This window comes from Natator depressus, chromosome 1 (assembly GCF_965152275.1).
Source record: "Natator depressus isolate rNatDep1 chromosome 1, rNatDep2.hap1, whole genome shotgun sequence".
Taxonomy (NCBI): Eukaryota; Metazoa; Chordata; order Testudines; family Cheloniidae; genus Natator; species Natator depressus.
In genome coordinates, this window is record NC_134234.1 from 40,607,586 (window position 1) to 40,620,121 (window position 12,536).

The 12,536-nt window shown below is 43.5% G+C and overlaps 2 protein-coding genes across 2 annotated transcripts in view; one reads left to right on the forward strand and one right to left on the reverse strand.

Annotated features, from left to right (window-relative positions):
- Positions 1-6,682, reverse strand: part of XPO4 (exportin 4) — a 131,445-nt gene extending 124,763 nt beyond the window's left edge. The window contains exon 1 of the mRNA XM_074958221.1: positions 6,413-6,682. Within this exon, the coding sequence (XP_074814322.1) occupies positions 6,413-6,490 (78 nt within the window). The 5' untranslated portion in view covers positions 6,491-6,682. The remainder of the gene's footprint in view (positions 1-6,412) is intronic.
- LOC141990712 (uncharacterized) overlaps positions 6,528-12,536 on the forward strand; it is a 52,508-nt gene continuing 46,499 nt past the window's right edge. Inside the window, exon 1 of the mRNA XM_074958255.1 lies at positions 6,528-6,889. The gene's annotated coding sequence lies outside the window, so the exon portion shown is untranslated. The remainder of the gene's footprint in view (positions 6,890-12,536) is intronic.

Genomic DNA, 12,536 nt, shown 5'->3' on the forward strand with positions numbered 1-12,536 from the left:
AACAGAGGCTAGGGACACCATCCTTCCCCATTCTGGATAATAGCCACTGATGGACCTATCCTCCATGAATTTATCTAGTTCTCTCTTGAATCCTGCTATAGTCTTGGCCTTCACAACATGCTCTGGCAAGGAGTTCCACAGGTTGATTGCGCGTTGTGTGAATACTTCCTTTTATTTGTTTTAAACGTGCTGCCTATTAATTTCATTTGGTGACCCCTAGTTCTTGTGTTATGAGGAGTAAATAATACTTCCTTATTTATTTTCTCCACACCAGTCATGATTTTATAGACCTCTTTCATATCCCCCCTTAGTCATCTCTTTTCCAAGCTGAAAAGTTCCAGTTTTACTAATCTCTCCTCACATGGAAGCTGTTCTATACCCTTGATCATTTTTATTGCCCTTTTCTGAACCTTTTCCAATATATCTTTTTTGAGATGGGGCAACCACATCTTCATGCAGTATTCAAGATGTGGATATACCATGGATTTATATAGAGGCAATATGATATTTTCTGTCTTATTATCTATCCCTTTTCCTAATGATTCCCAACTTTCTGTTAGCTTTTTTGACTGCTGCTGCACATGGCGTGGATGTTTTCAGATAACTATTCACAGTGACTCCAAGATCTCTTTCTTGAGTGGTAACAGCTAAATTAGCCCCCATCATTTTATATGTATAGTTGGGATGATGTTTTCTAATGTGCATTACTTTGCATTTATCAACACTGAATTTCATCTGCCATTTTGTTGCCCAGTCACCCAGTTTTGTGAGATCCCTTTGTAACTCTTCGCAGTCTGCTTTGGACTTCAGTATCTTGAGTAGTTTTGTATCATCTGCAGGTTTTGTCCCCTCACTGTTTACCCCTTTTTCCAGATCATTTATGAATGTGTTGAATAGGACTGATCCCAGTACAGACCCTTGGGGGACACCACTATTTACCTCTCTCCATTCTCAAAACTGACCATTTATTCCTATCCTTTGTTTCCCAACTTTTAACCAGTTACTCATCCATTAGAGGACCCTCCCTCTTATCGTATGACAGCTTACTTTGCTTACGAGCCTTTGGTGAGGGACCTTGTCAAAGGCTTTTTGAAAATCTAACTACACTCTATCCACTGGATCACCCTTGTCCATATGCTTGTTGACCCCCCCAAAAGAATTCTAGTAAGTCATGGTCATCTATGTGTCTGATAATTCTGTTCTTTACTATAGTTTCAACCAGTTTGCCTGGTACTGAAATTAGGCTTACCAGCCTGTAATTGCCAGAATCGCCTCTGGAGCCTTTTTTAAAAATTAGTGTCACGTTAGCTATCCTCCAGTCATCTGGTACAAAAGCTGGTTTAAATGATGTTACATACCACAGTTAGTAGTTTTGCAATTTCACATTTGAGTTCCTTCAGAACTCTTGGGTGAATGCCATCTGGTCCTGGTGACTTATTACTGTTTAGTTTATCAATTTGTTCCAAAACCTCCTCTAATGACATCTCAATCTGGGGCAGTTCCTCAGATTTGTCACCTAAAAAGAATGGCTCACGTTTGGGAATCTCCCTCACATCCTCAGGCATGAAGACCGATGCGGAGAAACTAAATGAATTCTTTGCAATGGCCTTATCGTCCTTGAGTGCTCCTTTAGCATTTTGATTGTCCAGTGGCCCCACTGGTTGTTTCGCAGGCTTCCTGCTTCTGATTTACTTTAAAAAAATTTTACTATTACTTTTTGAGTCTTTGGCTAGCTGTTCTTCAAATTCTTTTTTGGCCTTCCTAAAAATATTTTTACACTTCACTTACCAAAGTTTATGCTCCTTTCTATTTTCCTCAATAGGATTTAACTTCCACTTTTTAAAGGATAAAGTCAAAAGATATTTAAAATACTAATTTCAGCACATAAATCTCCCATTATGAATACCTGAATCTCTTTGACATCCATATCACCCCCCTTCTAATCCATATAAAATACAGCTGCTAAGACCATCTTCCTTGTCTGACACAGTGAACACATCACAACACTCTTCTAAATCTCTCCATTGCCACCTGCCCAACCACCACCCCCAATTACGAGGCAGAAAAGTTCAACCTTCTTGCCCTCACCTACAAGGTTGTTCATAACTCTCTGCTTGCCCATTCATCTCTTATAGCAGGGTCCCACCCGCTTATCTCCTCTAATAATGCCAGTTTCACCTCCTGTTCATTAGCTTCTCACACAAACATTTCAGTACTTTTTCTTCCTACTTTTTCTTCCCCCTCCATCACGGCTCTCCACTTGTTTCTTCCACGTGTGTGAAGGTGTGGATGTGGATAATGAGTTCACACAGGCTCCCGCCCTCATTCATTATTCCCTTTATACACAAATGACTTGAAAAATTTACCGCACTGACCATGACTGTCCTGGTGAGACACAAACTGCGCTTCCACAATTTCTGGGATTCCTTTCATCATGCTGTCCCTGGGCCCAGCTTTGGGATCCTATCTTTCATAGCTTTCAACTCAGAGTTGTCTGAACAATCTGAATTCTCCCCTCCAACAACTAAAATACCCTCTGGTTACCGGAGAGGGAAAGGAGCATTAGAGAGAGCCTCCTGGCTGCTGTGATGGTGGTCTCTGCTAATTTACTCCTCCCTCCAACCTCCAAATCCCCCATGAATAGCTTTAGCGCCTGCCTCTGCATCTGCTACCCTAGCCTTCTGCAGCAGAGTAAAATGGCCCTGATTCTTGTCAGTTTAAATCTTTTCCACAATGTTTCCAGTAACAGTAATGAAAACAGATAAATGTCTGATTAGTTTTCATTCTACTACATCTTGAAAATGCTGAGTAGCAGCAGAGGTACTAAAGCTGTATATTCAAGAGCAAACGTATTGCCCATTTTTCTGTATCTGTGTAAGCACTACCATAAACAGGGCTCACATATTTTTACCACCACTTTAATGAAAGCTTCATATGAAAGTGCCTCAGCCGGTCTACACTAACATTTACACTACTACTAGCAAAGGGAAACTACATGATACTGACAATCAGATACAACATTTGCTAGTGTAAATTCAGTTAAACATTTGGAAGATTATATTCTACCAACATGCAACTAGACACTTGTTTTTAAGCTGCAAAAGTTAATGGTTCTCACCTAAAAAAAAAGCCTCCTAATCATCTCTCTCCCCTTCCCCAGTCCTGCCTGTAACATCTAATATAACAACTATACACTTCTATTATTAAATTGCCCTTATAAAAATGAGTCCTTCTACCACCATAATCAGATATGCTCAAAAAAGGGAGTCTAAGATTGGTAGTTGAATGTCTAATATTACTCATGAGTTTCACAAGCATGTGTATGAGATGTAACATAATTCAAATCTTCATATACATTACCTCAATTTACTGCTATTTGCATATTTCTAATTGTTATATTTTATCTATAATTGTTAGTATTTATTTTTTGTAATGTTTCCTATTAAGGATTTGTTTACAATTGGAAATTTACCAAAATAACTACTCCAGAAGAGTTATTCTGGAACATCTTCCCCATGTGGAGAGTCAGTCTGGAATAAGAGTGTCCTAAAATAAGTCCATGTGGACACACTTACTCCACGCTAGGAGTGCCCACATGGGGAGTTGTTCTGGAATTATTATTCCAGAATAGCTATTTTGATACATTTCCAAAGACAAGAGCTTTGTTTGGCAATTTTAATTAAATTTGCAGCTTTTTTTGGTGGGGGAATACACGTTTAATTTTTTTAGTCCATGATGCTGCAGTTTTACAGATGAGTAATTCAAAGGGATTACTCACATGCATAAAGATGTGAGTTTATGGCATTAGAGTCTAAGGGTTTAACTTCAAAGGAACACTCAGGAAAATTAATCCAAAATTAACTAAAGGTGTGAATTTAAAACAGATTTGTTTAACCACATTCAATCCCTGTGTGGACTCTCTTATTCAAAATTAAAGTGGTCTTAATTCAGGTTAGTTTAATTTACAAGAGATTAGATTATTAACTACTTACTGTATTTGGGTTAGAGACAGTCTCAGTATGTGCACAACACCTCATACTATGCAGCCTCTGGGCACTACTTTAGTATAAATATTAAATATTTCAGCCAGATTCCTAATTAAATTGTGTTCAGCTCCACTGAATTCCCACCAAATTGTCAAAGTCTTTCAAATTATCAATCAGGTCAGAATTTTAACGACAATCAGAAAATAACACTGTGAAGGAAAATCTTCACAGATAAGCATTATTAAAATAGGTTTATGTTTCAAACTATTGTATGTACAACTTTTCCTACAGAAGAAAAAATTAAAAGGCACTTAGTTTTATATGATGTTTAAATGTTTAACACTTAATGACTCTTATATGCATTTATTTGTGTTTTAAAAAAAAATAGTTAAGTTTCTCCATATACAGAAATTATCTCCTCCGTATACTCAATACAGTAACTCCTCACTTAATGTTGTAGTTATGTTCCTGAAAAATGCAACTTTAAGTGAAACAATGTTAAACAAATCCAGTTTTCCCATAAGATTTAATGTAAATGCGGGGGGTTAGGTTCCAAGGAAATTTCGGAGGGGCAGACAAAAGGCATTATATACTGTACTGTGGTTGGGAAGTGCCCCTGGCTTACCCCACACAGGCACAGCCCGCTGCAGGCAAGGACGCTAGGAAGCACCTTCGCAGCAGCAGTGGCAGCTTACCCGGAGAAGAACAGATGCTGACTTTGCTGGGGGATGCTCCAGGCTCACCTCTTCCCATTCCCACTCCACTCCACTCTACGCGCTCCTCTTCCCACCCCCCACTCCACCTCCTCTCCAGAGCACACCGCATCCCCTCTCCTTCCCTGCCCCCAGAAAGTCCTAAGCACCGCCAAACAGCTGTTTGGCAGGCTTAAGACTTTCTGGGAGGGAGGGGGAGGAGTAGAGACGCAGCGCTTCCCCGCTCTTCACCCCCCCTCCCAAAAAGTTCTCAGCGCTGGGAGGGAGACAGAGAAGAGGAACTTTTGCAATGCTCCCTTATAAAGTCACTGCTCTTCCACAAAATCTTACATGCAGTGTACAGAGCAGGCAGCCAAACGACGTTATAAGGGAGATTGCACAACTTTAAACGAGCATGTTCCCTAACTGAGCAGCGACATAACTTTGAAACAACGTTAAGCGGGAGGATGTTAAGTGAGGAGTTACTGTATTATACAACATTCATTTCCAAAATCCAAAGCAATTTTCAATTAAGTGATGGTGAAAATCAGACCACCACAAATAAAGTCAGTTAAATTACTTCATAGTTCTAATCCAACTTTGTTTCATAAATATTTAATAATCCTATGAGGATTTTTACCCTTCACGAACTCCAAATTAATTGAAGTAACAAAAACTCTGAAAATACAAAAAAAACCAAACCTTCAACTCAGACAACAGCTCACAAAATGTTTTATGCTGAGTTTTTTATACAATCCTTCGCTATATAAATATCAAAATACTAATTGCTAGCTTTGTTGTAGTGCTGCGGGTACTTTAAGTGGAGTACTTTTGTTTGTTCATGACAAAGCTCTTGACTCCTTGAGTGTATTTCACAACACAGAGTCACACTCATAAGGTCTTATGTTCCATACATCTCACACACAATACCTTTATGCAGCCTTTATAAACACAGAACACATTACAAACTGTTCAGGGACCACTTCACCCACTACTGAAATCAGCCACCTCTCATATGACATGTTTGCAATTCACCCCTGGTGTTTCGCGGTTCCCATTACTGCAAGGAGGGAAAGCTGGAACAGGCAGTTATAGCTATGTTTTATGTAACCCACACAATAGTTTCTGCAAGAGTGAGAGAGGAGGAGATAGGTGGGGGAGCAGGGATTTCTCTGCTGGTTTCCAGTGGAGTGGCGGTGACACTGATGGTGACAGGAGGGCAGTTTGTGGGGGTGGGGGGGCAAAGTACTGGGGAACCAACAAAGGAGGGGGAAAGGGCAACAAGGAACCAGGAGAGTGCTGAATGTCGGTTGATAGAGATGGGTTAGAGCACATGGGAATAAAGACATGTAAGCCTCCCCGCCTCTAGTGAGACTTTACAGAGTGGCAGGCTCCTGGGTGGGGAGGGTTGTGCTCTGAAGGGGCCAGAAGGGAAAACAGGAGCCAAGGGAAGCTAAAAGGGTTAGAGGGGCAACTACCTAAAAGGACAAAGGTCCCGAAGGGACGGCGGCAGACTAGCCACAGTAATATAAGCGAGGCAGGGGAAGGTATTCCGGAGAACTATGCATGGAAACTGCTATGGGGGGCACAGAAGCATCGGGGGATAGCTCTGAAGAGGGGAGACGGGAGGGGGCCCGTGCAGGGCACTGCGGGGGCTATGCAGGCGGCAAGATGGGTCCGCGGGCACGGCGCTGCCTGCCCCCCTCCTCCCCGGCCCGGGGGGGGGGCCCTCACCATGAGCACTTTGGCCGCGTTCTCCAGCTGGGCGATCACCTCAGGAGCCCCCCCCGCAGCCACGGCCGCCGCCATCATGGTCTCTCTTCAATGACGCGCCATGCGGGGCATTCTGGGACGAAGCGGTCGCACAGCCAATCCCCCGGTCCGGCGGGGAAGCGCCCGGACCGAGAGTACCGGCGGCGACCTGCAGCAGCGTGACCGGCCGGAGCAGCAGGGGGGATAGGCGGAAGCACCGGGCGTGACTGCAGCAAGAGCCACCCCTCCGCGCTCTCCCCCGGGGCGGGCCCAGGGCACGCGGCCACAGACGGGGCGGGACTAATCCAGGCCCAATACAGAGTTCGCCTGAGGCAGCAACGCCCAGAGCAAGAGGGGTCGCATCGCCTCGAGAGCTCGGCTGCGGTTTCTGATTAACTTCGCTGGAGGCCCGCTGCAGCTCCCCTCTGACACCTGCTACACCGGGGGGGTGCTTACGTGGTGAGCAGATGCGGCTCCCTGCACGCGCAGCCCTCAGCCTGCTGGAACGGGCGGGAGAGACTCGGCTTCCTGCACGCGCACCCCTCAGCCTGCTGGAACGGGCGGGGGAGACTCGGTTTCCTGCACGCGCACCCCTCAGCCTGCTGAAACGGGCGGGGGAGACTCGGCTTCCTGCACGCGCACCCCTCAGCCTGCTGAAACGGGCGGGGGAGACTCGGCTTCCTGCACGCGCACCCCTCAGCCTGCTGAAACGGGCGGGGGAGACTCGGCTTCCTGCACGCGCACCCCTCAGCCTGCTGGAACGGGCGGGGGAGACTCGGCTTCCTGCATGTGCAAACCCTAGCTTGGTCCGACCCGAGGGGGCTGTTAATTTGGCTCCCCTGACACACCCAATTGGGGTGGGGAGCTCAATTTTCCACACTTTTCAGCTACCGCTCTCCTCCTTCTCCCCCCCCTCAACAGTAAACTCAGCTTCCCCCCACACACTCCAGCCGGCAGCCTGGCTTTCTCCTCCTGCTGGCCAGCGGGGCAGGAGTGCTCAACAGGCGGCCCACAAACAAGTGGGGGAGTTTGACCATCCTCCCGCATTGCTAAATGGGGGAAGTCCCAGCTACATAGAGAAGGGGTCCCAGGGTGGTCCTGGAATGGAAAAGGGTGAGAACCTCTGCAATAGGAAACTTGGGGTTCAGCTCTGTTCCATGCCTCCAACAGTGAGACATCAGCTCCCTAGTTACCTCAGCAGGGCCTTAGAATCATAGCAGATTAGGGTTGGAAGAGACCTCAGGAGGTCATTTAGTCCAACTAAATCATCCCAGCCAAGGCTTTGTCAAGCCGGGCCTTTAAAAACCTCCAAGGATGGAGATTCCACCACCTCCCTTGGTAACCCATTCCAGTGCTTCACCACCCTCCTAGTGAAATAGTGTTTCCTAATATCCAATCTAGACCTCCCCCACTGCAACTTGAGACCATTGCTCCTTGTTCTGTCATCTGCCACCACTGAAAACAGCCTAGATCCATCCTCTTGGTACTTCAAGTTGAATAATACACTAATAATAAAATATTAGCGCATGTAAACTTCATTTCACATTTTCAGTGAAGCAAAGTGTCCCCAAACATTTTTGTGGTATGGACCACTTCCCCTCTCACCTCAGTTACATTCAGATTTGGAATCTCATCATCCATATGGCAGCTACAGTGAGTGGGTGCACAGAAAAAAAAAACACTACTTAAACATTAAAATTTATATTTAATGGGATACATCTGGTTGGTTTCTTGAACTCAGTTCTGAGATACTGGGGGAGATCATGCTCAGTTTCCATCTCAAACCAAAACTTGTTCACAATCTGGACCTGTATTTTGTCTTAAGCACTGAAAATCCACTCAAGCACAGGTACATTGAGGTGAAAGCCAATACAGCTTTCAAAGCTTGATCTACAAATGTTTGATGTTTTTGCTTAGCTGCAGCCAGAACTCTTTCAGGGCCAGTTGTTGAATGTGGTCTTCAACATTTTGTTGCAAGAGGTCATCATCTGTTTAAAAAAAAAAATGGAAAGAATTGAGTGAAAGGAGCGAAAGAATTGCTAATTCTCTCAGCTGCTCTTTCCAAAGAAAGGAGTGTTCTTGACTACATTTCCCCCCTACTTGGAGTGGAAAGCATTCACTGGCCTCAGAGAGGAAATCATCCGAAATGAGACACATCAATATTCTCTTCATTTATTCAACAGGTCTACAGGGTTTTCTTGAACACTCACAGAATGCCCTTGCAAACTCAAACTAAGTTCATTCATTAGAGTGAAAGTATTGGATGAGTAGATCAGTAGTCCAAGGTAAAAGAGGTAATCAAAGCATGTGAGCACACAAATGAGTGATTTGACAAAATACATTTCAGAATGATGTCCAGAGAGAGTGTTAGCATTTTCCCTCATGAAAGCCAGTGACCTTCAACGTGAAGGAGAAGCTGGCAGTGTTGGCTGCTAAGCAAAAGTTAGGGAATTAATGAGCTGATATAGGGTCATGGAAGAATCAGGCTATATTTTTGTACTGATGTTTATGCATAGTGATATTCATATAAGAATCATATTTAAAACAATGTTACATTACGTGGATTCAAGAAAGTTAATATGTATCATTCCAAACTTGATCATGATGGGGAACTGTTAATTTTGGCTCCCATCTGGAAGACTAGCAGTACCAAGCTGAAAAGAATGAGTGGATGGGTGCAGGAACAACTGATTTTGAGGGGAGAAACTGAGTGAGACACAGGTATTAGCAAAGGTGTGAGAGAATGCCTGGACCCTTAAACAGGACAAGGAGACTTCACTATAATGGGTGTGCAGAGAAGCCCAATCCAAAGAGCATTCAGGATAAATGACAATTTGGATCTACACTGAAAGAGGTTAGCACAGGAACACTAAAGCTAAGGAGTCATCAAAAGAAGTTACTTTAAGTGCTGATTTCAGTTGTACTACAATAAAGATCTGTTCAGTTTCCCAAGTAAATGTTTCTGTACTTGTATTATTCTGCCCATTTAGAGTGCAACATCAGCTTTGATAAAGTTAACTATTTTCACTGAGAACTTCCATAAGAGTTCTCTATTGTGTTGGCATTTTAATAGCGACGGCTTCTTGGTGTATTCAGCAGTCATGGGGGCAGCAGAATAGTACATGTAACCAGACCACTATGCCTCCCAATGACTGCTCATGCATCATGCATGAAGAACCTGATACTATTTTGTTATTTAAGCTCACTCCCCTTCACATATCCATTCAATATTTGAGAACATTTACTTTTTACTTGTGTAGATTGGGAGATTGACAAAAAGAAAATCATGCACTTTGCCATCAGATGCATATCTCACATAGATGGAAAGGTTTACAGTGGAAAGCAAATCAATGTTTAGTCAAGCTGTATTACAATTAAATGACTACTCCAAACTTGAGGGAGCATGTTATTTCATATTTTCAGCAATGTTGGAGAGTCTTGTTAAATCTCTATTGTCTAACAATGTTAATACGTCCCACTGTTTGCTAGTCTTGACATCAGATGCCACTGATGCCGCTTCTGCTGTTAGATTAAAAAAGAAACTCTTCCCTATAGTGATATTTCTCTCCTTTTGTGATGTAGAGACTCTCAAGATGAGATGTCTTCAAAGCTTTTGAACACTGGCTGCACTTTTGTTTCTGGCTATGTTGCTCTGTAAACTTGTGCGGGAAAAAAATCACATGCTTGTTTTTCAAGTAAGAATGTTTGGTCTCAGATTAACTGGAGGGATTGGGGTGAGGTTTTCAGTGTCCAACACGTCACAGCAAATAACTTTGGTGTGATACTCATCTAGATATAGTCCACATATGGCCCATCTGCACGTATTTGCCTTCCTACTTTCTGACAGTCCTTCTCTTAGTTCCATTTTTCTTCCACAGCTGAAGACACTTCTGTCACAGTTCAGGGCAACTGCATCTGTATTTCCCTTCATTGGTCTAGCAAGGGCACTCTCAGACTTCCGGCTGTCACCACGTCTCACTCCCTTCTGACCAGGGTATTTCCAGGCTGCACAGTTCTCTGCTTTCACTATTATTTCCATCGCAGACAGGCTACCCAAGCAAACCTACTTGCTTTCTTTTCAGAGATGATTAACAAGTGTAATTGCCAAGTATCAGGGGGTAGCTGTGTTAGTCTGTATCCACAAAATAACAAGGAGTCCGGTGGCACCTTAAAGACTAACCGATTTATTTGGGCATAAGCTTTCATGGGTAAAAAACCACTTCTTCAGATGCATGGAGTGAAAATACAGATGCAGGCATTATTATACTGACACATGAAGAGAAGGGAGTTACTTCACAAGTGGAGAACCAGTGCTGACAGGGCCAATGTGATCAGGGTGGATGTAGTCCACTCCCAATAATAGATGAGGAGGTGTCAATTTCAGGAGAGGCAAAGCTGCTTTTGTAATGAGCCAGCCACTCCCAGTTCCTATTCAGGCCCAAATTAATGGTGTTAAATTTGCAAATGAATTTTAGTTCTGCAGTTTCTCTTTGAAGTCTGTTTCTGAAGTTTTTTTGTTCAAGTGTAGCTACTTTTAAATCTGTTATAGAATGTCCAGAAAGATTGAAGTGTTCTCCTACCAGCTTTTGTATGTTACCATTTCTGATGTCCAATTTGTGTCCATTTATTCTTTTACGTAGGGACTGACTGGTTTGGCCAACGTACATGGCAGAGGGGCATTGCATTGCATGAAAGCTTATGCCCAAATAAATCTGTTAGTCTTTAAGGTACCACCAGACTCCTTGTTATTTTTAGGTATAATTGCTACAGTATATGTTACCAAACAGTTCTTTCTATATTAGCCTATTTTATTCTTAAGGGAAAAGCATTACAGAAAAAACACATTAAAATCAACAAAGGAATCTTCTCATAAGCTTACTGGAATTCCCTAACATGGGCTTTGGCAGGAGCAGTCCTCCAAATTCCAACCCAAGGGCATTCCTCATGGTTGCAAGTTCATCACAGCTTCAGCTCCAAACGCACACCTAGCCTTATGGGGCCTCAATAGGTGCAGGCTTTCCAACCCTACCTTCCATGGACCAGGGGTTCTGTCCGTTTGCTGGATGAGGAATAAGGCCCTGAGCCAGTTTAAAATCATGCCATTTATCCAAAAATCCTTTCTTTGTCTGTTGGTCCCCAGAAAATCCAGTTTGAACTAGTATATGTGAACCTCTCCAGGGGCAAGGCTTCAAAGAGCTGATAGAGGAAGTACAGTAACATTCCCCTCCTATTAAAGATGGTGCATACAGTGCCACAATAACACACACACAATTGGATTTTTAATACAATGTACCCCACAGCCATTAACCCTAAATGTGGATTAATTTAATTCAATAAGGTCTATCTTAATTCCCTAAGGTTTGTTTGGGATATTATGAGATATTGTCAGTCCGTCACAACATTGTCATAGCTAATACTAGGCTCTGTCTTGGTTGGTTCTTTCTCCTTGGCACTTTGGCTCAAGCTGCCAGACTGTGACCAACAATTCAGGATAAGACACAACATTATGAATGGTTTCAGAGTAACAGCCGTGTTAGTCTGTATTCGCAAAAAGAAAAGGAGGACTTGTGGCACCTTAGAGACTAACCAATTTATTTGAGCATGAGCTTTCGTGAGCTACAGCTCACTTCATCGGATGCATACTGTGGAAATTGCAGAAGACATTATATACACAGACACCATGAAACAATACCTCCTCCCACCCCACTCTCCTGCTGGTAATAGCTTATCTAAAGTGATCATCAAGTTGGGCCATTTCCAGCACAAATCCAGGTTTTCTCACCCTCCACCCCCCCACAGACAAACTCACTCTCTTGCTGGTAATAGCCCATCAAAAGTGACCACTGTCTTCACAACGTGTATGATAATCAAGGTGGGCCATTTCCTGCAGAAATCCAGGTTCTCTCACCCCCTCACCCCCCTCCAAAAACCACACACACAAACTCACTCTCCTGCTGGTAATAGCCTATCCAAAGTGACCACTCTCCTTACAACCTGCATGAAAATCAAAGTGGGCCATTTCCAGCACAAATCCAGGTTCTCTCACTCCCCCACCCCCATACACACACAAACTCACTCTCCTGCTGGTAATAGCTCATCCGAAGTG